Here is a 27,995-nt window from a genome sequence, read left to right as displayed (position 1 = left end):
GCGGGCCTCCCGAACCTTCCCCACCTCCTGGGCCCAAGGGACGCGGGCTCGAGCGGGAGAGCAGGGGTGAGGGAGCAGCCCCCGTCTGCGCCCCCTCTGCTCCCCCCGAGCCCCTTTACACCGGGCTGGGCAGTGCGGCCTGAAGTGCCCGCGATGGCGAGCCCGCCACTGCACGGACCCCCCGGGCCGGCGGGCGGGGACGGCCCCAACCTCAACAACAACAACAACAACAACAACCACAGCGTGCGCAAGTGCGGCTACCTGCGCAAGCAGAAGCATGGCCACAAGCGCTTCTTCGTGCTGCGCGGGCCCGGCGCAAGCAGCGAGGAGGCGACAGCGGGCGGGGGTCCGGCACCACAGCCTCCACGGCTTGAGTACTATGAGAGCGAGAAGAAGTGGCGGAGCAAGGCGGGCGCCCCGAAGCGGGTCATCTCGCTTGACTGCTGCCTGAACATCAACAAGCGCGCCGACGCCAAGCACAAGTACCTGATCGCCCTCTACACCAAGGACGAGTACTTCGCAGTGGCAGCCGAGAACGAGCAGGAGCAGGAGGGCTGGTACCGCGCGCTCACCGACCTGGTCAGTGAGGGCCGCGCCAGTGCTGGCGACTCGGCCCCCGCTGCCGTCACCGCTGGGTCCTGCAGTGCCTCTTTGCCTGGCGCCCTGGGCGGCTCTGCCGGCGCTGATGACAGCTACGGACTGATGGCGCCTGCCACAGCTGCCTACCGCGAGGTGTGGCAGGTGAACCTGAAGCCCAAGGGCCTGGGCCAGAGCAAAAACCTGACAGGCGTGTACCGCTTGTGCCTGTCCGCGCGCACCATCGGCTTCGTGAAACTGAACTGTGAGCAGCCGTCGGTGACGCTGCAGCTCATGAACATCCGCCGCTGCGGCCACTCGGACAGCTTCTTCTTCATTGAGGTGGGCCGCTCCGCTGTCACCGGCCCTGGCGAGTTGTGGATGCAGGCCGACGACTCAGTGGTGGCCCAGAATATCCACGAGACTATCCTGGAGGCCATGAAGGCGCTCAAGGAGCTCTTCGAGTTCCGGCCGCGCAGCAAGAGCCAGTCGTCGGGCTCGTCGGCCACGCACCCCATCAGCGTCCCCGGCACTCGCCGCCACCACCACCTGGTCAACCTGCCCCCCAGCCAGACTGGCCTGGTGCGTCGCTCGCGCACCGACAGCCTGGCTGCCACCCCGCCGGCCACCAAGTGCAGCTCATGCCGGGTGCGCACGGCCAGCGAGGGCGATGGCGGCGCAGCGGCGGGCAATGGGGCAGCGGGCGGCAGGCCCATGTCGGTGGCTGGGAGCCCCTTGAGCCCGGGGCCGGTGCGCGCGCCTCTGAGCCGCTCGCACACATTGAGCGCGGGCTGCGGCAGCCGGGCCAGCAAGGTGACGCTGGCGCCGGCAGGGGGCGCCCTGCAACACAGCCGCTCCATGTCCATGCCTGTGGCGCACTCGCCCCCAGCAGCCACCAGTCCAGGCAGCCTGTCGTCCAGCAGCGGGCATGGCTCGGGCTCCTACCCGCCGCCTCCAGGCCCGCACCCACACCTGCAGCATCCCCTGCACCACCACACGGGCCAGCGGCCCTCCAGTGGCAGCGCCTCAGCTTCTGGCTCCCCCAGCGATCCTGGCTTCATGTCCTTGGATGAGTACGGCTCCAGCCCTGGGGACCTGAGAGCCTTCTGCAGCCACAGGAGCAACACACCTGAGTCCATCGCCGAGACACCCCCGGCCAGGGATGGGAGTGGGAGTGAGCTATACGGGTACATGACCATGGACAGGCCTCTGAGCCACTGTGGCCGCCCCTACCGTCGAGTCTCAGGAGATGGAGCCCAGGACTTGGACAAGGGGCTGAGGAAGAGGACTTACTCCCTGACCACACCTGCCCGGCAGCGGCCGGTGCCCCAGCCCTCCTCTGCGTCCCTGGATGAATACACCCTGATGCGGGCCACCTTTTCTGGCAGCTCGGGCCGCCTCTGCCCATCGTGCCCCACGTCCTCTCCCAAAGTGGCCTACCACCCGTACCCTGAGGACTATGGCGACATTGAGATTGGGTCCCATAGGAGCTCCAGCAGTAACCTGGGCACGGACGATGGTTACATGCCCATGACCCCTGGTGTGGCCCTCATGGGTGGTGGCAGTGGCAGCTGCAAGAGTGATGACTACATGCCTATGAGCCCTACCAGCGTGTCTGCCCCGAAGCAGATCTTGCAGCCACGCGTTGCTGCTGCAGCAGCCTTGCCCTCCACTGGACCTGCAGTGCCGGCACCCACCAATGTGGCCAACAGGGCCTTTCCAGTGAATGGGGCCAGCTATAAAGCTAGTTCCCCGGCGGAAAGCTCCCCAGAGGACAGTGGATACATGCGCATGTGGTGTGGTCCCAAGCTGCCCTTGGAGAGCACCGACAGCAAGCTGCTTCCCAACGGGGACTACCTCAACATGTCCCCCAGCGACGCAGGCACCTCGGGAACCCCACCCGACTTTTTCTCAGCAGCCTTGCATGGTGGTGGAGAGGTGCTCAGGAGCGTCCCCGGCTACTGCTACAGCTCCTTGCCCCGCTCCTACAAGGCACCCTACACCTGCAATGGGGACAATGACCAGTATGTGCTCATGAGCTCCCCCGTGGGGCGCATTCTGGAAGAGGAGAGGCTGGAGACTCAGGCCAATGTGGGGACCACACAGTCAGCCAGAGCTGGGGTGGGTGGGGGCGGCCACACCCAGTCTCCTCACTCTGTAGTGCCTTCACCGGGGAGGCAGAGTGGCAGCGGCAGTAGCCGCCCAGAGGGCTTCCTGAACCAGCGCTGCCGGGCAGTGAGGCCCACGCGCCTGTCTTTAGAGGGGCTTCAGACCCTGCCCAGCATGCACGAGTATCCTTTGCCGCCTGAGCCCAAGAGCCCAGGCGAGTACATCAATATTGACTTCGGCGAGGCTGGAACGCGCTTGTCGCCACCCGCCCCTCCGCTGCTGGCTTCAGCAGCCTCATCCTCCTCGCTGCTGTCTGCCAGCAGCCCAGCCTCCTCCCTGGGCTCGGGCACCCCGGGCACGAGCAGCGACAGCCGGCAGCGCTCCCCGCTCTCTGACTACATGAACCTCGACTTCAATTCGCCCAAGTCACCTAAGCCTGGTGGTACTCAGAGCAGGGACCGGGTAGGCTCCTTGGATACCCTCCTGTCCCCGGAGGCCTCCTCCCGGTACCCGCCACTGCCCCCACGCCCTGCTGCCCCCTCCAGTTCGCAGCTGCAACCACCTCCCCCACCCCCCCCAGGGGAGCTGTACCGCCTGCCTCCCGCATCCACATCCCAGGGCCCCATCGCTGCCTCCTCTTCGTCCTCGGAGACTGGGGACAATGGTGACTACACCGAGATGGCCTTTGGCGTGGCTGCCACCCCGCCACAACCCATCGTGGCCCCCCCAAAGCCAGAAGGTGCCCGCGTGACCAGCCCCACGTCTGGCATGAAGAGGCTGAGTCTCATGGATCAGGTGTCTGGAGTTGAGGCCTTCCTGCAGGCTGGCCAGCCCCCAGACCCACACCGGGGGGCCAAAGTCATCCGCGCAGACCCACAGGGGGGACGCCGCCGACATAGCTCTGAGACGTTCTCCTCAACCACCACTGTGACTCCCGTGTCTCCGTCCTTCGCCCACAACCCGAAGCGCCACAACTCGGCCTCTGTGGAAAATGTCTCTCTCAGGAAAAGCAGTGAAGGGAGTGGCAGCGGTGTCCTTGGTGGGGGCGATGAACCCCCTACGTCCCCTCGCCAGTTGCAGCCACCACTCCCCCAGCAGGCTCGGCCATGGACACCAAGTCAGCCTGGGGGCCTGGTTGGCTGCCCTGGGGGCAGTGGCTCTCCAATGCGCAGGGAGACCTCTGCTGGCTTCCAGAATGGCCTCAACTACATTGCCATCGATGTGCGGGATGAGCCAGGACTATTGCCATCCCCGCAGCAACACCCGCATTTGCATTCGCATCCGCATCCGCAGCCAGGTGACAAGAGTGCCTGGGGCCGGACCCGTAGCCTCGGGGGTCTCATCAGCACTGTGGGGGCCAGCGGCACCGGTGGGGTGTGTGGAGGGCCAGGCCCTGGAGCCCTACCCTCCAACACCTATGCCAGCATTGACTTCTTGTCCCATCACCTGAAGGAGGCCACCATTGTGAAAGGTGAGGCCCTTCACTTTGTGGTTGGTGGGAGGAAGGGGAGGGGAGTGGGTGAGCCTCTGTGGGTTCACTCTTCCTTTCTGATACCTTGACCTGAATGCCAAAATACTGGCCCCAGCTTCTTGTTTTGTTTTACTTTTGGCTCCTGTGTCCTCCTCTTTCCCCAAAGACCTTGGGAAGAGCAGTCATCTTGGAGTTGAATGTGAAGCTTCCAACTCAGGAGACTACTATTTGTTTTTTTGGCCTAACACGTTTCTTCTTTCCCATAATTGTGTTCCCCTACGTTAGCATTGGACATGCTCCCCAGTGCCCACCTCAGGGTGGGCAGATATGGTCATCTTGATGTGAGAGTGGGGAAGTTCTGCTAGGAAGGGCCCTGAAGTTCAGACTTCTCCCAGGCTTGTAACCTTCACTTGTGTCTTGTTTTCCTGTATCCAGGCCCCAGCTGATTCTTGCTGAGCCTCAAAGTTTATAAAAACAAGCTTGAAAGTCAGGAAATGAGCATCCATTTTTGTGTCTGCTAAAGGGAACAGTTAACCATTTTCAGTTTATACATAAACTATAGAATGTCTCCATCAGTGACATTCTTTTTCTCCTAAGGGGATGCTTAAAAGCAATGGTTCTCAAACTTGAGCATACCTGGGAGTCACCTGGAGAGTCTGCTGAAACCAGGATGGCTGGGCTGTGGAAAGCCCCAGAGATTCTGAGGCAGTAGGTCTGGGGTGTGGCCCAGAATGTGCATTTCTGAGAAGTCTCCAGGTTGTGCTGATGCTGCTGGTTGGGGGACCATCCTCTGAGAACATTGCCCCAGATTAGACGCACCTGAGGAGGTTTGAGAAATTACCTATTGGGTCTCACCCCACACACATTCAGGTGAAGCAGCAGGCAGAGCCCAGGCCTGCGCATTTTTCAGTTGCCCAGGTGAAACTGTGCAGCCAGGATTTAGAATCAGTGCTTTAGAGAAAACAAGTGAAGACAGCAACATGGGGCTTTTGAAGAACAATTGGATAGAACGGTGCCCGTATTGTTCTTCACATTCTCATCAAATATCCATGAGGAGACAGAGACTGCTTGCTTTGCAGCTGGCGGTGCCTTCTGACTGTCTGAAACTCTGAATGATGGGGGGGAGAGAGAAATAAAGGGGTGAGGGATGTTCACTTCAAGAGTTTCTTCTCAAATCTTGTAGCTGTTTTTGTGCAGGATTGGTGGTGAGACAGAGGTACCGTGGGAACCACAAAACATAGTGGTGGCTGCTGTCCTAGATTCTGGCCTAAGGTCATTAGTCTGCAAGTGTTCCAACAAGGTGATGATCAAGGTGGCGTAGGGATCCATGTGCCTTTTTTTCTTCAAGTAAACAGACCAGTTTAATGCTGTCTAAGTGCAGTGTATGTTTGATAATACCCATGGGATTTAAAATTATAGCTGTAGGGTCAGTACCTTGTTATTGTAATATAATTGAGGAAAAGCTATTTGTTTTTATTAAAATGATAGAAAAAATGATGAAAAGAGTCACAGAATTATCAGGAATGTGGTGTTTCAGCATCTAATTAAATCAATTGGAAGTTGTCAGAATGTTTCCCTTAAATGGTGACTCTCAGCTGAAGGTCATTTTACTTGGAGTTACAGTAAGCACTACAGGTACATCTGAAAAATTGCTGGTGTGTGAGGGAGTTAGGACTCAGACCATATAAACACACCAGCATAACTAGAATTGAGTGGGAGGGGGGTGGTACATACACACACAAATTTATTTGGTGTGCCCAAATGGGTATATGCCACAGTGAACATGAAAGTACATTTTGCTGAAATCTGATTCTAATCAGAAAAACAGTCTGAGAACATAACACCTTTTACTGCTTTTGGTGGAGTAGGCGGTGAAAACCTGGACTGGATTCAGGAGGGCCCCAGGAGTGGGTTCTTGCAGTAACAGGAGGAGTGAGCTGGAGTGTGCCTCTGCTGGTTTAAAGGGACTGGAGGCTTTTTTGATAACGTAGATACATTCAGAAATGTGATTCATGGATGATAGAATGCCCTTTGCAGACTAGGGAAAATTTTAAACTGCAAGAGATAAGTTTAGTTAGAGACCCAATTTAGCTTGTTTTGTTTAAGTTTTCCCACCAGTATAAAATTCCTTTCAACCTATAGGACTCAGGATTCTGAAATCAAAACGGCAGTTTGTATGTTTCACGGTGGCTGAGCAAAGATGAGAGGTCGTTTTGGTTGCTGTTTTTCCAACGTCTGTGTGGGCATGATGGTAAACACCCTTTTAAGAAGGAAAAGGGCTCTCTTTAAGCAAAATTGATAATTGCAATTGATCCATTGTGCCAAAACCACATGTTAAAAAAAGGACCACATGCGAAATGGGTTTCTAGTAAACTCATTTGAACAGAGAACAGAAGAATAGGAAAGGGGAGGGTGTCATCTTAATTAATGTGGAAGCTAAATTGTGGTCTGCGAAGCCAAGAGAACATTTAGAAACTCAGAATGAATATCCACTTTTATTTAACTAGTGTATTCCTGTAGACATTTGTTTGGGGCGCTCATAAATAAAAAGTTCACAGGAGATTAGTGTCCTTTGAGAGAATTATTTCTAGCTTGCCAAGCATTTCTTTGAAGATGAAATAGAAAAAGAATTTCCTGGGTCATTGTGTGCACTGCTCTCTCTCTCTCAAGTGGCATATGCTTGTTTCCACATCGAGCTCGGGTTCTACACTGAAAAACTGCGCTGGATATGCTGAAGCAGAAGAACTTGGGGTCACTCAGTGTTTGGTATCTGCATAAGTCGTGACAAAGACTAAGGATCCAACAATGTTGGATAGTTTACAGTAGTATTGGGAATGGGAATGGGAATGGGGTTTCAATGCTAAAGGCAATTAAAAGTTAGTACTACTACACTTTAGGTATATGCACATAATATAGATATATTAGTCCAAAGAAAATAAACATGTAACTCTAAAGTTTGCATCTTATTTGCAAGAAGGAGAAGGTTATTTACCATGTAGTTTATGTGTGTGTATGTAGAAAACTGGAAACAATCTCTCAGCGTGTTGTTGGGGGAGTGGAGGTATGTTACTGAATTTACTATGCTTTAAAACTACTTTTTAAAATTAACTCATGTTTTTGTGTTTTGATTATAGACTGGTATATACCATAGTGTTCCTTTGTAGTGTGATTTTTGTTCTAAAATTGGTTTTCGTATGTGTACAAGGCAGATTAGGTAAGAATTGCCACTGAGAGCTTCTGTATTTAAATTTTGTTGGATAAAAGGACTGTATATTCATATCCAATGGTAAAAGAATTACGAAATAAGAGAAATGTTTCCACAAGAATAATGCAGTCATGACTTACGTTTGAAAGTATTGCCTGTTGAAGTGTTAAAGCAAAGAACTTGAACACTTTTAGAACTCAATGAGATTGCTTGACAAACCATTTTTTCTGTTGTGTGTTTTTCTGCTTTAGCTGGCTAACTTTGTCACGATAAGATAATAATGTGCACTTGCTCCTGCCCTATTCTCAGGAACAGACAACGAAGGTGCTAATGAAAACACACAGAGGCTTTCGTGAATGAAAGTCACATGACTTGTTCTATTTCCTTTATTGAAAGAGAAACCTTTACAAAAATAGTACTTCGAAGAAGGAAGCATACATAGCATGTGGAACATTAAACCAGAAATCAGGAAACCAGGTTTCCAGTTGCTGATCTTAATGAGTCTTTGTGTGACTAGAGGAAAGCCATTTAATCCCTCTTTTCCACTTTCTCTGTCTGTAAAATGGGATAATTATAAGCCTCTCCCTTCAGTGTCTCAGGGCCACTGGAAGGTCCAGGAGACAGTAAACATTGAGAGTGGTTAAGCTCTTTTAAAGAAAGGTGCTAATATATCCAGTGATGCTGTTGATAGTTATTGCCTTGAAACAGGAAACAGGAGAATATACAGGAAACACACTTTTATAAATAGGCATCCTTAAATTAAAACAAAACAAAAACTCATAGTTGTCTGAAATTGGAGCCAATCAATACCTTTTTAATGAATGTTTGCCTTTTCTGCTTGATGGCTAGTTCTACCTCAGTCTCCAAGAACCCTTGTTTGTTTCCCCTTTATTTGACTTGCGATTTTTTTTTTATATAGATAATTATCAATTGTAAGGACGGAGTGTCTTAAATTACATAGTAAAATAACAGTTAAGGAAAAAAGCACCCTAATCCTGAAACTGTAAGACCATACTTTTGAGTACCTTTTTTTATTTGTTTGCATATTAAGAGAGATTGTCAAATAGTGTCAAAAATCTATAATTCGAATATACATTAATTTAAATTGACAGTGTTGGTTCTTGATACTGGATGCATTAAAAGAAAGACACAACCGTCAAACGTTCAGTAGTAAAATCATGCATTGTTCAACCCTGCAGTTTCACTCTTTGGGGTTGATTTAATTAGGGTGGCCACTCCTACACTGTTTTGATTTGTTTGGTTGTCAGACATGTTAGGAAAACCTCTGGTGTTTGGTTCTTCTGCTCCTCCACAGACCCCCTCCCCCCAAAAAAGAATTTTATTAGATAATTAATGTTTTATATTATTTAGAACTATTAGTATGAAAATAAATCTCTTTCTGAAGAAGAGAACTTGCAGAAGTTTTAGTAACAGCTCGGATATAATGGGTTTTCTGTTAAAATTCCCACTAATGCATTTTCTGTAGAAGCATAGTTCCAAGAGCTAGTTAACTTTTGGTATCAGATTTGGCAAGTGGAGAGGTTTCTTTGTTTTGTTTTTTTGGATAGCACAGAATCAAGTGTTCCTGTTTCACCTTAGAAACTTAAGGGAAAATGTAACTTTACTCTTTTATCTGCATTGCCAAGTAGAGTGGGGGAAACACTCAGGGAAGCAAAGCTCTGCCCTGCCCAAAGCCAGTCCTTCACTGAGGCCACTGCAATGGGGAATTCTCTACAGACTTGACTACAGACATGAGCAAAATGTGTATTTGCTGTGCAAGGCGTTTTCATGTTGCCGTTTTAATAAACAAATGGACAAAAGTTCCGAACCTCCATCATAATCAGTTCATGCTATTTGTCCTCAGCAGGTTTGGTGAAAACAGTGCTACCCAAAAATAAATGGGAACACTCTTTCTGTGTCAGCTTAGTTAATTTGACTGTGTTCTTTGAGATCACGATGGTTATTTTGAATCATTTGAGGTAGATTATTGTAGACAGACTTCAGTTGTAGATTTTTTTGTGTGAACTGGTGAAGTCATCACTCAAGGCTGAGGAAATGCTGAGGTTGATAATTGTTATGGATTATTCAATTTCTTTCTAAATAGCTACAGAGACTTACATTAACTGCGCACTAAAAGACAAGGCACAGAAGAAAGTTTGACTACAGAGAGTTTATGTTGTATGTTGCTTTGTTGGGTACAAATAATACAAGATACTTTTCTGCATTGTATTAGAACTGAATTCATTGAATTCTGCTGAAATAGAATTTGGTTAAAACTTATAGGCTGCCTGTTTACACATGATAAAAGAGTCAATTTAGGGATTCTGATTTCTTTTCTATTGGGCTAGAATAATATTAAATTTGCAGAAAGTCACATTTACAGAAATTTTATAAAACCTGATCAAGCAAGTGTATCTTCAAACTTGGCTCAATTTTCTTATGCTGTGTGCAGTATTTATGCACACACAGACAAGATTTATACAATATTATTTATTGTGCAATTACTAAATTTTGGAATATTTGGTCTAATATTGTGATTCATAATATACCTTAAAGATAAATGATCACATACATAGTACTTTATAAATACTATGAGTTTTTTTTAGTACTGACTTTAAAGAGTACCAAATTTTCTATAAACAAATATTTTAGGGTAGAAAGAGAGAGAGAGGGTATATGTGTGTGTGTGTGTCTTTGTGTATGTATATAGTTCTGTAGTTCTTCTCCAAGAGGCTTGATGTGGATTTTTCATAATTGAAACTTAAATACTAAATAATGATGCATTCTCTAATTATGTTAAAACTTTATAACCTTAAGTATAATTACAGTCTTAACAGTTGATACAAATACTTCAGTGAATGATTATGATGTATTAAATTTTAGTTTTTTCAATGTATAAAAATAGGTATGATAGAGTTCATTATATTATTTAATTTTTTCATTTTTTTTTTTTAGAGATAAAGGAAGGGAGAAAGCTAAGAACATTGATGTGAGAGAGAAACATCCATTGGCTGCCTCCTGCATGCCCCCTTCTGGGGATCGAGCTGCATGCCCCTCTCCCTTTGGATCGAAAGAATTGCTTAAAATTCAAAAATTTTGTTTTCTGTTTTTGTTTTGTTTCTTACTTCATAGTGTTAGGACCTTTTTATATATATAGTATTATGTAGTGCTCCAAAAACCTTATGACATAGGCAGGGCCACTTGTATCCTCATTTAAAAAAACAATAAGGATCTTGCAACTTTGAGAGGTCCAGTGACTTACCCAGATTCATGAGCCAAAGGGAGTAGCGTTGGACTTAACCATACAAAGATGCTACTTCACCAGCATTTTCCTGTGGTTCCACCTGGTATCATCTTCCCAGCCCCAGCTGGTGCTCTCTGTGTTACATCACATTGTCTCCAAGTTAAACACATTGCTTCTGCTTTGGAAGCTCATGTACAATAGTTGTATAGGATTTTGTTGTAGATTCCACCTTCGGCAATTTTTAACTTAACATTTTTTTTTTTTTTAATTTCACTGGGGTGATACTTAATTTTTCTTTTCTTTATGCATTATTCATTTGGAGTAGAATGGGGACATTTAAGCAGAAATACTGGACATTGAAGGAAAGCCCCCTATCTTTTTAGCCAGTTTTTATACCTGCCAGTTTGAAGAGCTTAGGATTTGCTATTACATTCAAGGCTTTCATATTGTCAGTGAATTTTAGGTTCTAATCAAGTGGTTGGTTGGTCATCTGTTCTGGGGGTTTCCAGTCTCCCGTCCTGGACTCCAGTGGTCTGCAAAGTGGAAAACTTATATTCCTTCCCCTGTTTTTGTTTCAGTAAAAAAACTACATATTATGTTTGTTAAGATAGCCCCCCACCATCACCACCAAGGACATTAAAACTATTTCCACACAGTGTGATGACAATCAGAAAAAAATACAAGGTCGTTTTGACGGAAAAGTGTTTGGAACCATAGGTATAATGTAACTTATTTTAAAGTTGTGAAAACAGAGCCCAAGGGAGGTCAGGAGTCTTTTCCAAGGTCACTGATTTAATTAGTTGGTACAGATGTTTGTAAATATTATCAAAAAAGAATAGGGAATTCTCTGTCTCTGTGGGTCTTTTGTGTACTGATGAATCACTTTCTCCCAGGATATGGCCTGTTCCCTGTAGAACAATTTATTATTTGGGGAAGTAGTGTCCATCATTTTACTTTGGAACATTTTAGTACATTCTTTCATGGATAGACCAGGTATGCTCATGGGCCGGATAGCGAACGCAGAGGCCCCTGGGCAGGAGCACGTTGTAAATAGGGAGAAGAGGGCGGCCACAGCTCTGTGAGCAGGGTTACCGAGGAGGCAGAAGAGTGGGGTTTGGGAAACAGTCAAGATCACGTGCCTACTTATAAAAAGAAGAAAGAAAATTCTTGCGATAATTCAAATCGAAAGACCTCTCTCTGGAAAAATATAAGTTCTTGCTGTTTTGGGTTCACCCTGGACCGCTCCTCTGGTACCTGAGGGGTCAGTTGTTTAGCTGCTGCTCAGGGTGTCTTTAAGATGCATTTATTCTGTAAGTAAAATGTCATATAGTCCTCATTATGAGTAAGTCCATTAACAGTTTCCTAAGAAATGAGTCATTAACCTGTTTAATGATGAGTTTATTTGAAAACTAACCAATTTAGAATTTGCCTGAGCACCCATAAGTCCTCAGTTGTTGCTGGGCGTTTTGAAGAGTGGATTTTTTTCATCAGTGCCCTTTTTATAAAATCCTTTTTTTCTGTTTTCTAAGTAAAACATTTAACTGAATTTTTACATGAAGAGAAATGGTTTTCCTGAAGGTGCCACCTTTCTGCTGATGTGATCATAACCCCACGTTCAGAAGAATAAGGAAGACCTAAGCAAACGTGAAAAGTAATGAACTGTCCCTGTGTTCCAGACTATAATCGGGAGTCTATGGCCTTGGCACGCGGGTGACTCAGGGTTTTGTTTACATTCGCTGTCGTCTCTGCAGCATCCTAGGAGAGAACACTTCCTTCCTAGCAGATGGCAGCCTCAGGCGTGCGCCTGCCATTATAAGCAATGTGCAGGAGTAATCTGCCCAGCATCTCTGTTGACAATAGGCATGGATTGGAGACTGTCTGCCTCACGGGATAAACAAAGTAGGGGAAGGCTTTTCCTTGTCTCAGGGATTAATGGTGGTGAAACTACTTCCCAGGTTAAGAAGAAAGTGAAGTTCAGAATACCTTTACAGTATTGTTTCTGTGATCACCTACTTACCAAGGTGGGCAGGAGAGCTGACGGGATGGATTCTGATGTGCTGTGTAGGGAATCTTCATCAGTAAACCAGCAGGCTTTCCCCTGGGCGAGGTTTCGGTTCCTTCTGTGCGACCTCACCTTCCCCTGCTGACCCGCGCATTGAGCACTGGCCATACTGCCCAGTGCTAGTGGTGGGGAGTCACCAAAAATAGGGACTGAAGTAAGTGCCCATCTGATGCCTATGAATTCCCAGGTCGGGTGTAAAGGCCACCCCATACCCATCATGTGAGTTTCGCCACCTGCCCACTACCCTGCCAGGGCCCAGTTCACACCCAGGGAGGCCACATGCTTCCAGAGCCTCTTGGTGGATGGATGAATTGTGAAGAACTCATGAGGTAGGAGAAGAAGTCTGGAAATAGGCCAGGATGTTCTTACTAAATTTAAAAACAATGCAAATGATACTTGAGGTACTCTGGACAATGAGCAGGATTAAACAAGGCATGGCTTAGAGTGATGAGCAGCTTGAATTTGTTGCAGATCAGAAATGGAGGTACTAGCACTCAGGTGGACTGTGGGCATCCCAGAGTTCCTAAACATAAGACAAAATAAATTCCTAGAAAGGAACATATTAGTGGCCAGTTTCTTACACCACAGCCTGGATGCATTTTTTTAAAAAATTAAGTGATTTGTGGCCATGTTGATGCTCCTGTTTTATTCTTACATGATAGTAGGTATTTTTATTAATTGTTTTCCAACATAAAAGTGACCTAAAAATAACACTTTTCACATGCAAATGAAACAAAATAAATCCATAAGCTACATATATATGCTCTTCCTGTTAAATATATCAAATAAGTTTGGCACAACCTCTATGAAGAACTTGTGTTACTTTACCAAGTAGACTTCTAATAAATGTACAGTTCAGTTGAAAATATTCAGGTGTGCTGTAGCAAAACATGTTAGCTGCAAAACTGCAAGATCTAATCTTTTCCTCCTTTAGGATAGTACAAATCCAGGAGTGTAGATTTATTGTATAGTCAGTTTCAGAAAACTCACTGGAATTGGTTGAGTAAACAAAAACAAATTTAAAACTCTTAACAATGAAGGGTATGGCTGTATTAGAAAGACTGACACACTTAAAAACATTAATGCGTTTTTAAACCTTCTTTAGATTTTATGTCTTTTGGCAAGCTTTTGAAATGAGCATTTTCTTTCTAAGTTCATGTAGCTTCCAAATGATATTTTGGCATTTAGGGTCATATCAGAATTTTAAAGATGCCACGGAACTGACTCACCTTAAAATTCTGTTTTACTTCTTATCATTATTTGCAGTTCAGCTTATCAGTACTGCTGGTTTATTAGTCTTAGTTCCAAATGAAATAACCACTGCAGTAAAATATCCAAGTTTCCCCAGTATGGAGCATTTAATTAAGTTCCTAGAATAACTCTGGGTGATAAGCATTCATCTTCACAGCTCCTGGGTCCCTGCAGTTCCGTTGGAACGTTCAGAAGTCCTGGGGTGTTCAGCCATTTCCTAAACCTGGAAGATGGTTGATGTTTAAGCCAGTCAATTTATTGAGAATTCATTGTGTACCAACACAGGAGTAGATGTTCTGGGAGATACAGGAAAATCTGAAACAAGCCTCTGTCCCCTCAGCGCCTTTACAGTCAACTTGGACAGCACCCCACTCAAGCTGTTTTCTGGGCAGCCACCGTGAGCCCTTCACTAGGTGCCCACTCTTCAGGCATTCTTGGCTAAAGACAAAGAATGGGATGTCCCTGCTGGGACTGTGGGTGCCCTTGCTGGAAAATACTGAAGGAACCACTCAAGTGTCTAGCCCCCTCCCTACGCAGACTTGGGGTGCATTCGAAGAGGCTGAATTTCCGAATCAGTTTTCTTCTCTGAGAAACTATAGGTTTGATTTTTCTGGGGTCGTAGCTCCTAGGTGTCAGCCTGCTCTGAGCTCTTGGCAGCCTTGCCTGATAACTATCCCAGGGTTTCTCTTTGTGCCCAGTCTTTGTTGGCAATGGTGGTAGACCAGAAACTTCCCAGTGCTATGTTATTGGTCCCCCTTTCCTGCGCCTTCTGATTCTTTGTTCACCCTTAACTATTGTTTTAAAAAGATACTCTTTTTTTTTTAATCCTTACCCAAGGATATTTTTTACATTGATTGTTTTGGTTTTTTTTTTTAGCGAGTGGAAGGGAGGGAGGCATAGAGAGAGAGAGAGAGAGAGAGAGAGAGAGACAGAGAGACAGAGAGACAGAGAGAGAGACAGAGAAACAGAGAGAGAGAGAGAGAGAAACAGAAACATCGATGTGAAAGAGACACATAGATTGGTTGTCTCCTGCATGTGCCCCAACCGGGGCCATGGATCAAACCTGCAACCCAGGCACATGCCCCTGACTGGGAATCAATCCCGCAACCCTTCGGTGGGTGGGCCAGCGCGCTCTAACCACAGAGCCACATGGGCCAGGGCGAGGCGCTCCCTCTTCAACCCCCACGCCGCTTTTCTGGGCGCCCACAGCCACGCATGAGAAAGCCAGTGCTGGAACCGGTCAGTCCTGCGCCTGCACACAAGTGTGCCTTCCCCCCAAAAGTGAACATTTAGATTTTAACATTTTTCTCATAAACAATCCACAAACATTTAATGTAATATTGATTCCTTTTTCCTTTTATGCTTCAAAATTGCTTAATTTTTAATCATCCTGATAATTTCCAAATAGGATTGTGTTTCTGTAAGAAACACCTATAACATGTACAGGTGGCCCTGAAGGCTTTTTTAAAGTGTATATCCCGTCATTTTTACAGACATCCATGATCTATCCAGTAAAGCCCCCTTCTCCTGTGCAGAGGAGGCCTGCTGGCCAGCAGCAGCCCCCTCCTCCCACGGTGCCTCCTGCTCGAACACTCGCCCTCCCCCCGCAGTGGCCGCCGTAGTTGGAGGGGGGCAGCCCCATTCGGCTGGGCATTTCTGTGTCACCAACCCCTCAGGCTGATGAAGTCAGCTCCAGGTGAGTTTCCTGTCATTCTTACCTTTACCACCTCTTATCTGTTCTTTCGCAAAAAAAAAAAAAAAAGAAACAAATGAACAAACAGTAAATGACAGGAACGTCACTTAAGGGCTGCTTGGGTGGGTAGAAACCTGGGCTTTAGATGCAGAAAGGGTTAGATCTCCCTTCACTTTTCAAATTAGCCAAATTGTTACATTTTCATATTTTTTTTATTACAAAAGGCCAGTTATTACATGCTAAATACTTTTTAAAATATTTCATTCATTTGGAATATTTTGAAGTACAGACTAGAAGAAAGAGATTTGGTTTCCAAGCTAAAAAGGGGAAAAAAAAAAGGAACGTATTGAGTCTTTAAGTCTACCTGTGAAACCTTGGACATAAACTGAATTTTGAAATATGCTCAGAATATGAAGTGTTATAGGTGGATACATGCTCTAGTAAATAAAGTGGGGAAGGGACAGAAGGAGAAGGTGACAACTTGAAAGTGGTAAAGAAGCAAGTCTTGTAGATATTTAGAAGGAGAATCCATATAGGCAGAGGGAGTGAGTACCCATGCAAAGGCCCTGGGGCAGAAGATTGAAAGTATGTACCAAGATAAGTAAAACCATTTGGCTGGGTGAGAGTCATTGAAGTGAAGGAGGTATAGGGGCCACGTGAAGCTCGGTCAGCCATCATATAGATGTTCATATTTAACAGTGAAAAAGGGAACTCTGGTCTCTTTGGAATAATACGCAGAGCATTTTAAAACTCCTACTGGAATCATCTCATTCTGTCATAGTATCTGTCTTTTTACTTAGTAAGGTCTATGTCTACTCTTCAGTTTCTTTCTCAAAAATAGTACACAAGATGTGACAAAACCTAAATGCTTTCTAGTGGAAGATACTGAGATGTAATTGAAGTGGGGAAGGCAGCCAGAAATTTTCACAAGATAAACAACGAAATCAAAGTGCCAGTGTTTAGTCATAGAATTGCATACTTGATTACACAAACATACTTGTAAAGCACCCTATAATTTATAAAACATTTTCAAATGCTATTTAATCCTCAGAACCTCCTTGGAGGGCAGGTTCTTGTTGTTGTTCTTATTTTTTTAAGGAAAAACCCAAGGGTGGAGAGATCTACCCGCGGGCATGCTGAGGCCATGCTGGAGAGCCTTTCCTTGCTTGTAGGGAGGCACGTTTCGGGGAGGCCTGCTGCTACCTGGTTCTGTGTCTTCTAGGTGACACAGTACCTTTGCATGTAAAAAAAAAAAATCTGAGACAAACCCTGGACAGGCAGATCTCTTGGAGCTGACATGTGTGGCCTCCCCTAACTCTCTCTGACCATGGTCTTCCGAATATTCTGCTTTCCTGTAAGGGGTGCTGAATTCAGGCTGTGCAAAAATTGATGTAATTCTTCAGCTGATTTCCATATATTTCATAGAGATTTCACCTTAGGAAAGTGCTAACGGAATGAGTTTGGAGCTGAGGGTGTAAAACTTGAGAACCGCTGATGCGCTGCTGGTAGAAGACCCTGCTGTCCTTTTAGCCTGTCTGTGAGGAGCGGGCACATTTAATCAATGGACTGGGGTCAGCTCTGTCTCTTATCTGCACCAGAGGAATTTCAATGTCGATCTCTGTTTTGGTGCATCTTTGAGTAGAAGCCAGAGGAAACAGAAAGCCAGTGCTCTGTGGCCCCGACTAGCCAGAGCCCTGCTCGTTGCTGACCCATCGTGCTCCCTGGGCACGTGCAAGCGAAGAGGAATGTGTGCATCTCGTTCGGAGCAGCTGCCCGCCCAGGGACACATGTGGCCCCTGTCTGGGCATTCTGTCCCATCCACTGGGCGTGAAGAAAGCAGCTAGGCAAAGCGCTCTGTGCAGCGTTTGAGAACTATTAGCTTTACATGACCTAGAGTTACCCCCAGAAAAACAATTCTTCTTCTGTTCTGCTTCTCTCCCATTAAAACAAGTTTATTCATTTTATTCCGGGAGCTATTTGCCATTGTTTTTGTGTATTCATCAGTTGTTTATGTGCTGCTGAATTTGCAATTGTTCCTGATGTCATTCATGGATATAATTTTGAATGAAGAAAAAGCTGTGATGGCAAATGTGCTCCGAGATACCGCGGCTGTGGCTCCACAAATGAGCCCAAAGAGCACGGTGGGAGGAGCAGACTTTCCTTGGCAGCAAAGGGCTGCCGGGTTTAAAGTCTTTGTAGTTCAAAACAAAACATGTGGTTACTTGTGTACATCATTTAAAGGTGCATGAAGAAAGCAGTAGGATCAACCACAAGATGCAGGTCATGCCAGTAGCATGTGCTTCGTGGCACGTGAAAAAACATATATGTATTGTTTGTATTACTTATTTATACATTTTATACATAAAATTACATTTGGTAGTTTCATAATGACCCAGTGCAAAATTCAGGGCAGGAGGATAATGTCCCCATTTTCGTAAGAAAGAACAGGCTGGTGTGGTGGGTCCTGGGCCTCAGGACCCTCCGTCTGGTGGGGCCAGTGGCTTTCCACACCCACGTCTGCTTGAGCCATGGGACTGGCATGCGGTTTTAAGGTGTGGGAACAGCTTGCCCTGAGTCATTCCTAAGCTCCCAGGAATGCTTTTGTGGTGGCTGGCGGTGGAATGAGTACTCCAACCTGTGCCTGGGGCAAAGAGAGTGTGCACTTCAATTCCTGAGCTGGGTTCGACCTTCAGTTTCGACTTTGCTGGTAGATCTTAAAAGGTGCCCATTGCACAAGGGCTTTTAAATTAGATACAGCCTTCTCCCCAAGAGGCAAAGCTGACATCCAGTATTACGCAGACGTTACAGACCATAGTCCGGGAGGGAGTTTATCTGCAGGTTAGAAGCAGAGGCTGCGGCCACTGCCTGTTGCCCCCTGGAAGCTCAGTATCTAGGAGGATCAGCCCTCTCCCTGGCTCCGTGGGCGGGGAAAGGAGGTGGCAGTGGATTACACCGTTTATTCTTTTTTTTCTTTAATCATTTTTCCTTATAGTGAAATACTTCACTATACCTATTTTAATACATTTTCAAATTACTACATTTTTGTTAAATATGAAAAACAGATTATATTTTAGAATCCCAAGGGTATACCTTTTAAAGTATACTCATAAGTATGTTACTTATTCAGTGATATTATAGAGAGTATTTGAATTGCATTGGGCATAATTTTCAGACTTCAGAAAATGCTTATTTCAATTTTAATAGTAAAAACGAAACTAAAAACAAAAAATGTAATAGCAATTTAAAAATTTTTAAACATCTGAAAGAAAGAAAGGTTTATTTGTAATGATATATAACAACAAACTACTGGGGAAGGATATATTTTGGATAAATTATTATTCTACATTACCCAATTTCATAGGAAAAACATTGAGGTTTGAGAATTTCAGATATAGGCAATATAAACATTTTCAAAGTGTAAATAAAATACCTATTTTTTTTTACATCAGTATAAAATCATTAGTATATGTTAAATCTGAGGAAAGAATTACACCATACATAGGATATTTGCAATTTTTAGGCAAGTTATTGACACTTGGCCAAAATATTCTTATTGTTTTGTAGGGCAGAAGCATAGTTATACTCAAATTTTCAAATGACCTAGGAAAGAGAAAAGATTTGAGCCCTTTTGAATTACAGATCTGATGTGTATATAACTTTACCTCTGTTAAAGTTGAGAGAGTAGTAGTGTGGGATATATTTAGTAATAATCAGAGCTATTCAGTACTTTTGTGTTATGCATGAGAAACCACATAGAAGAACCATAAGTAAGGGAAATTAATCCCTAAAGTGTGCTGGCTTCATAAACGATTTCATGACTTGCTTCCTCATTTTCAGTAGAGTCTGTAACTGGATAGCATGGTTTTTAGTAGATAGTATTGCATTTCTAAAGTATGTAAGCTTGCAGATAATTTTCAAAGGGAGTATCATTTAGTCTCCAGGTATAATATACAGATGGAAATATACAGCGTTATTTTGACAAATTAGTCCTTCTTTCTCCTGATTGTCTTCGTTATGTCGTGGGGCATACAGTCTCTGTCACAACCACTCAGCTCTGCTATTAAAGTGTGAAAGCAGTCATATGCAGATGAAGGAGCATGGCTGTGTTCCAATAAAACTTTATTTGCAGAAACAGGCAGCGGTCCAGATTTGGCTGTACTTTGCTGACCTCTGTTTTAGAATGCCACTCTCATTCTTTTAAGGTCTTTTCTCTTGGGACACAGACAGTTCTAAAGTTTTGTTCTCCTTTAGAAATTTTTTTTAGCCTTTCTGCCTATGAGAAATGGCATAAACCACATGGGTTTTTGTTTCAGTTTAATTCAACAAAGCTTTGTAAGGACCAAACAAGCATCGTGCCAGATGCTGGGGACAGGCAGGGTCCACCTCCTCAACTAGCAGGGGCGACAGGTGCGCAGAGCAGAGATGCATTGTCTGTGCAGTGTTTTGTGTAATTGGGGAGAGTTTGATAAAGAGCTAATAGTATCGTGCCAATGTTTAAACTCTGGGTCCCCAAGTGAAAATTCAGACCTCCATCCCCGGTCCCACCCCTCTTTTGTTATTTGCAGAAGTTGACAGTGATGGCCCTCAGTGGAGCGGTGAGGAAGGTTCTGGGAGAAGTTAAGGTCTTCTGACCAGCTGCAAGGCTTTGGGCAACTCACTGATGCTCCCTCACCTGGACTTTACCTAGGAAGGTCTAACCTTTTATAATTTCACGGAAGGATCCACCAGCAAATCAGGGGGCATTTTTGCCTCTTGGGTGTTTGTGCTGAGGAGTAATAATATTTCTCTTATGATGTTGGACGCCGCTGCTGCAGGTGTGGTGGGAAACCCTTGCCATAGAAGAGGAGCTTATAGGATGCACACAGAAGGCTTTTTAATGACAAGCACAGAAAATAAATGAATACTTGGGCATTCTGATGTAAAGTCGGCTAAAGCTGTGCACTGTACAGTTACTACAGGTGACTGTGGGTGAAACCTTGACTACGTAGAGGACACTTGAGGTGTGTCGTTAACAGTCCAGGAGGCCTAGTTACTCTGGTCTTTGGTGATTAAGACAAAGTCTGATGTGAAGGATTAAACGGAAGCTAAAGAAGGAGAGATGCCTTCTCTTAACCCCAGCCGTATATGAAAACTGGATTTTCTCATTGTCTCATCCTGTTTCATGTTGTGTCATTACCATCAAGTTACAACTTGATGCCAGGAAATTTCTTTACTAACAAGCATTCAGAAAGAATTGTCAGTGGAAGTGATGAGCTCATATAAAAGAACGTTTTAAATCTTTCACAAGTTAGGGTTGGTAAAGTAATTTACTACCCCCATTTGTCTGGGGGAACCTGTTCTTCCATATTTTTCTTTTAATAGATTTTTTTCCAATTTGAAAGAAAGGTTCCAGTAGCCGTTTTTCTTAGAATCTCTGGCGTGTTCGTTATCATGCCCAACCTTAACTTTTTTTTTTTTACTTGTATATTCTAAGAGTGTTTTGCTTTCAGTAAAGTAAGGAGATACTGAATTATCAGGTTTATTTTTCTAGGAATTTCTCATGTAACTGAAAAGTTTATTTTTTTTCCCCTTGTAATTCTGTGTGTAACACGAAAGGTTTAAATGGGCCTGAAGGACATGTTTGGGCACACCAGAGAGTATTTCTTAATCATAGTTGCTACAAGAAAAAATATATATATATATTTTAAGTATATTGTTTCATTTTATCATGCAAATCAGTGTCTGTAGCACTCTTAATTCAGATATGCCTGAAAATGCTACCACCAAATGGGTTGGCACTCTGGTCCAGTGTTACTTACCAGAGGCCCGTGAAGCCCGGTGCCCTTCAGCCATACTGTGGAGCCCCCCACGGGGCTGCACGTGAAACTGCACGGAGCTCCACAGGGACCGCATGGAGCCCTCCATGGAGCTCTGCATGCTAGACCCGATGTTGCACTGTATTTTCCACTAATGTGATTGGAATCATGGAGCCCAGTACACAGGTGGTGTGCATGTTAATATTTTGACATGTGTGCTGTCAGGGACAAGGAAGCTTTCCCACTTGTTTTAATGACAAAGTTTTCCAGTGATCTCGATATATCTCTCTCTCTCTCTCTCTCTCTCTCTCTCTCTCTCTCTCTCGTAAGGTTGAGCAGATTGAGGATTTGGTCTTTACTGGACCCCACCTTTACTCTTGTCATTTGCATTCTGATTGTTCTTTTAAATGGAGTAGAAACCGGGTGGAATTATCACTAGTCTCCAGGGGATTGTGATATCTGGCACATGGCCCTGTACTCCTTATAGGAACATCATTTGTCGTATGTGACAGAGCAAAAAAATAAAACATAGGGAATAGCTAGCCTGCATGACCTGTCACATGGAACAACTTCAATCATTTGCTGAAAGTTTTATTTTAAATCATGCAACTCTAGATCAATGCTTTTGTGAATGAGATTCTTGACAAAGCAATGTCTAAGCTACAGAATAGTACAGTGTGTAATTATATGACAGATTCAATGAGTATCAATATTTTTTTTTTTAGTTGCCTTACCTCTAGGAGCAGAATCGTTATAGGTTGTTCTGTAATTGCATTCATGAACAACACGTGCTTCCGGCTGTATTTTTTTGTTTTGCTGCTGTACCAAATGTGCTCAAAGACTGTCTCCCATCTTAATGAACATTCAGTGTACAGTGATCCTAGATTTAATCACTTGGGTTTGTTTTTTTTTTGCTTCTCCTAGAAGTAATATAGATAAATAAATAACATTTTGCTGAATCTCGTCATTAGGAAGCGTAAATATTTGAGGGTTGACTATGATGACCTGACTAGGTCAGGTCAGTGGTATTAGAAGACATTTTTTTCCTAGTCTGGATGAACCAGGTTAATTTTCAAGGGGAGGGATAAGGTAACTTACTTGAAAAGTAAGTAAATAAAAAGGCAGAAGTGTGCTCCTATTCCTAGGTTCCAGCTCCTGCCTCTTCTTCATGAGGATGTGGGCGTGGCACTCAGGGAGGGGTTTCCCGGCAGCCTCCAGCCCTGGCTTGATGTCTGGAGTGTGAGGCATGAGTGACATGCTAATGCTTAGCTCAAGCATCTTCCTGAGTAATTTCTACACCACCTTTTCCTCTAGCTGGCTCTGTCCTTGTGGCCCTAGTTCACAGACCTGGCTGTCATGTGCACCAGAGATTTATATCCGACTCATGTTGGAAAGGATGTTTTAGATCTCAGTTGGGGCACATATATCTTCTATCTCCAGCTTTCTTTCCATAACATTAAAAAATTGTAGTTAAGTTTCTGAAAAAGACCCTCCCCGTTTTTCCTGTGCATTCTATGTTTTTTTTAATCCTCACCCGAGGACATTTTTCCATTTATCTTCAGATAGAGTGGGAGGAAGCGAGAGAGACAGAGAGAGAGAGAAACATCAATGTGAGAGAGACCAATCAATTGGTTGCCTCCCGCACAACTGTGACTGGAGCGGGGGACCCAACCGAAAACTAGGTATGCGCCTTTGACAGAAATTGAACCCGGGGCTCTTTGATCTGCTGAGCTAAACCAGCCGGGGCTTCCTGGGCATTCTAGTGAGTATTTACCTTCCATAGATTTTGTCAAAATCCTTTTGCTCAGCAAGTTCTAGTCATCTCAATCTGATTTGGGGCTATTCACAGCCTTTTCCTTCTTTTGCATCCCAGCAAGGATTGTTTTTGATGGCCAGCTCTATTTATGTTAGCTGCGGGTGTTTCACATGGGGGAGGATGTCCAAGGGGAGTAGGCGGTAAGCTGCAGGTGTTTCAGGGGCAGGCTGCTGGGTCTCGTGGATTGAAATTTCATGGGCCACAAGGAGGCCCACAGGTTTCAGCTCTCTCCCTTTGCAGTGACAGGAGGCGTCCATGGAAGGCAGATGTTTTATAACCTAATAGGAGACAGGTTGCATCCACGTTGTGTTTGCTCTAGTGCACATCTCTGTATTCAAAAATGTGATTTGCACACCTCATGCACAAGTAGCTCTCTCTGAGCTGGTGGCCGTTGTTTTTCTGGTCCCCCTGGCCTAAGCTTGCTCGTTCCTGTCCCAGGTGCAATGAACACATTCCTCCCCTGATAGAAGGTGTGTGGTGTGGCTCTCCCTGGCCCACATGTAGGATCATGTCCCTGCCCCTTCCTTTCCATAGACGCCTGGGGCTGCTCATCCTCCTGGGAACTTGAGTTCTCGACTGCCCCAACATTAGATTGCATCCCTGGATTGCTGACAGCCCTCACTTCTGCTGTGCCTTTGGAATAGCTTTCTCCTCTGCTGGTAGCCAGTGCCTGGCAATTCTTTACAGTCCAGGCGATTCAGAGTGCTGCACTCATTTCAAAAGGCTGCTTTCAATCCCTCCCAAGAGAAGAGCTGCATGGGACTCCATTCTGATGGGAACTCGCTCTCATTTATTATATCCCATGTGCCTCAGTGAGGCCCTGCACCAGACCAGGACTTTTTTAAATTGTGAAAGGCTATTGCATGCGTAAATGCATGAATGAGTGATATCCCTGCCTTTATCTGCTCTTTTCTTTCAAAATGCTAATGCATAGAAATTAAGGTCTTGATAATTGTATCATACTTCAGAAAATAAAATTACATGTTCAAATTGATGAGCGCTTATGAACATCTAATGATAGGACTTGTTTCATAGCAATAAGGCATCCTTGAAAACTGAGTGGAAATGACTGTGGCCCTGGGACTTTGCAGATGAGAATGGAGAGTAAATTTCTAGCGATAGTTAACCCCCCATTCATATGACTGTGTGTTTAAGTTTGGGGAATTAAAGAATTTAACTTGTTTAGCTGTTTTCAAGATAATGAGTGTAGCGTTAAGGAGACAGTTTAGCTGATCATTAGTGTAAAAATAAAATAAACTGAATAGAAATATTTCTGTAAACGGATCCACGGGGTCTGGATTACCTACTCTGAGGTGCAGTGGGATTCGTCCCATAATCAAGGCTTGAGTGACAAAATGCAGTCATTTTAGGGTGAGAGGCAAATCTGGGTGGGTTTTAGCAGATGCCTGCTTTTAAGGGATACAAACCACGTACAGATTCTCACTAGTCTCAGAATTGGAAATCACAACGATAGTGAAAGAAATTGCTGGAAATCACTACGTTAGTGAGAGAAATAGCTGGAGGGCGCATCTTTCCTTCAGTTGGAGTTCTGTTTCCCATTAGGTTTCATTTGCAGAATGATTTGCCTATTAAGTTTTTTGAAGGACCTAAGTAAGGCTTTTTAAAAATAATAAGATACACTTAGCACTGCTCAAAATGTCCCATTTTAGGGAGATTTTAAAAGTCTTGAAAAGGCCCAGTATTTCCTTGCATGGTGACAGCTCCGTGTCTGCACAGGCTGTGGTTTTTCTGGCTGCATGCACGACATGGTGAGTGCTTCCAGTCTGTGCCGGGGAACTGCCTGGCATGCGGAGCCCATCCTCCACTGCGGGACACACTGGAAGTTTCTCTCTTACTGTGATTGGTCCTCCGAACTCACGCGGAACAGAAAAGAATGAGATTCACAAAGTATACCGGAGAGTGTGGTGAGCGTCTAGGATCAGAATTCTCAATGATCGGGAGTGCAGGTTATATAAAAACAACTGTGAGGGAGAAGACCTACCTGCTTAAGACAGGGTGTGACCAGCAGTGCGAACGTGTAATGTAGTAGCTGCAGTTGTGGAGGGTGGTGAAATGAACAACTTGGCATTTTTATTAAAAAGCCTAGAAACTACCCTGGCCGGTTTGGCTCAGCGGTTAGAGAGCGTCAGCCTGCGGTCCAGAGAGACCCGGGTTTGGTTCCCGCTAAGTGCACGTGCCTCGGTTGCAGTTTGTCCACGGCCCTGGTTGGGTCATGCAGGTGGCAGCCACTCAGTGTGTCCCTTTTACGTCGATGTTTCTGTCTCTCTCTCCTTCCCACTCTATCTGAATAAGAAATGAAAAAATGTCCTCGGGTAAGGATTTAAAAAAAAAAAAGCCTAGAAGCTTTTTAAAAAAGGTGCTATAAAAGGTCAAAGTCTGTTCCCTAAAGAAGGAACACCTCAAGTAAGAATATGCTGAAAATGTTGGAGACTGGCAAGTTTCAAGGAGTCAGTCTGTAGTCTGGAAGGGCGGTTGCAATTGTAGCTGGGTTAGGGGACCCTACACCGTGTCCCCTCCATGCTCAGCTTGGGTGAATTATTTAACCTGGGACATGGGGGAGTTGGGTAGACGAAGGAGAGTATGTAACAAGTGTGCCATTGCAGGAGCTTTTGAAATCTTGGGTTGTTTCAGTAATAGGATAGATTATCCAGTTAGAAGGAGTTTCTGAGGGCAGAAGTGTGGACTCGTGACTTCTCCCACTTTCTTACTCGGATGCTCATTTGCACAGTCGATCGAGTTTACATTGTGCTTTAACATGTCATCTTCTCAGCAGCCCTGTCAGGAAGGCAGTGGGTTTTCCCCTCAGAGACTCGGGATGAGGGGGCTGTCACCAGTCACACAGCTGCTCTCGTTGAAGGTAGAGTTATGCCTCTATCTCTTGTTCAGTGGAATGACTCCCAAAAGCACACATGAGTCGATTTCTTAAATTGAGATGTGGACTTCACTGTGCGGACCTCACAACTCCCTCCAGGGAAACCGAGCAGGAGTTCACCGTCAGACTTGCTTCTGGAAAACGGAATGAATACGTGTTTGCTTCCCAAAATGCATCGTTTTGTGAAAGTCACACGAGTTGGAAAAGTGGGTTAAGAAGGATCTTTGCACAGATATCACATGGTCTCACTTATTTGTGGAATATAATGAACATAGCAGTCTGAAGAACAGGGTTGTCCTAGAGACGTGGAAGTAGGGTACAGACTAACAATCCCCAGAGGAGGGGTGGGGGGATAAACCACAGAACTTATATGCATGTATGCATGAACAATGGACATGGACAGCAAGCTTGGGACAGGGCAGGGAGGGAGGGGGAGGAGGGTGTCAATGGGGGAAAAAGAAACATTTGTAACATACATACATGCATGCATGCCTACATACATACATACATACATAAAGATCTTTAACTCAAAAGATCGCTCTGCTCTCCCAACAATCACTACTGACGGACTTCTCTTCTTTTTCAGAGTGAAGATCTGCCTGGCTTCATCACCACGACATCACCCATCAGAGAATCACTTCAAAAGAAGAGGCTCAGCATTTTTTTTTTCTTTTTTTTTTTTTTTAATTTGAAGCTGCTTACAATGTTTCTTTTGGATCTGAGCATTTCCTTTGTTTTAAACATCTGTGGCTGTGTTAGACACGGAACCAGCAAGGCAAGAACACCCGCCGCGCTCACCGTGCCTGTGGTGGGCATCCACGCGTGTGCTGTGCGTGCTGGTTTCGTCTTGTTTTTTTTTAACACAGTTTGCCGAAGACGTAATCATCAAGAAAATTGGATGTTTTCATTGGCCTTTTAAATCGCGGCCAGTGTCGTTAATTTCTTCTTACGTTCATTTTGGCAAAGCCAATTTGTCCCTCGGCATGCTAGGAGATTCTACCAGTGCCCAATAAAGGGGTAAAATCTGGTGTTTACTGGCATACACTCAAAACTACCACAGTCCTACCTCAGTTCCAGGTGAAGCCGGATTTGTGTGGTTGGGGGCCGGCAGGACCCCTGTGTCTCTGTGCTCAGTGGGGCGCAAGTGTGGCCGTCAGCCTTAGAAACTGGTTCCGGGACATCGCTGCTTGTTGGACTCCAATCCAGGTACCTGCGTGTTTACTCACAGACAGAGCCCAGTGTGGGACTGACATTTCTCAATGGAAATGAAATTCGAGACTGGACTTTGAAGATGAATTAATAAATAATAATTCTATGTAACTGAAGCAGCCTACTTTTGAAAATCATCAACTGTATTGGGTAGTGAGGGTGGGAGGGAAGGGGTTTGGGAAGGGAGTGAATATCTCTTTTTACCTTTAACAGACTTGTTTAATCTTCTCTATGTAGATGTTTATGTAGGTACTTCAAATTGCAGAAGCCTTTGATCCTATTTACAAGCTCAAATGTCTCTGCTATCCTTAATCTTGAGCTTGCATTTCTTTAACCAAAAACTCACATAGGCATGCTAGCAATTCAAGGGTGGTCACCGGTTGAGCAGATTTTTTTTACAAAAATGTTATTTATTATATCTTGACTATAATGTTATCGTGTGGGCCAAGGAGACTACCCTGAACAACAAACAATATAACAAAAAAAAGGTGGAGGAAAGAAACCGATGAAAGAGGCGTTTCGGGCCCTCTGTTATTAATGGGAAAAGAGAAAAGAAGGAAAACAATCTCACAGTTCATGTCACTCGTTGAAACACTTCCCGACGAGACTACTCTAATGTTTTCAGTGTTCTGAAAATACCAGTGTTGTGGCGATGATCACAGGTGTCATCT

At 45.0% G+C, this 27,995-nt stretch overlaps 1 protein-coding gene across 1 annotated transcript; it reads left to right on the top strand.

Moving 5' to 3' along the window:
- IRS2 (insulin receptor substrate 2) lies at nucleotides 1-27,469 on the top strand. Its single transcript, XM_036249731.1, has 2 exons — nucleotides 1-4,156; nucleotides 26,702-27,469. Exons 1-2 carry the CDS (start codon nucleotides 154-156, stop codon nucleotides 26,704-26,706), a joined length of 4,008 nt encoding a protein of 1,335 aa, XP_036105624.1. The 5' UTR covers nucleotides 1-153; the 3' UTR covers nucleotides 26,707-27,469.
- The last annotated feature ends 526 nt before the right edge of the window (nucleotides 27,470-27,995 follow it).

The sequence above is a fragment of the Molossus molossus genome, unplaced genomic scaffold (assembly GCF_014108415.1).
Source record: "Molossus molossus isolate mMolMol1 unplaced genomic scaffold, mMolMol1.p scaffold_m16_p_9, whole genome shotgun sequence".
Lineage (NCBI taxonomy): Eukaryota > Metazoa > Chordata > Mammalia > Chiroptera > Molossidae > Molossus > Molossus molossus.
This window is presented reverse-complemented; position numbering and strand designations above follow the sequence as displayed.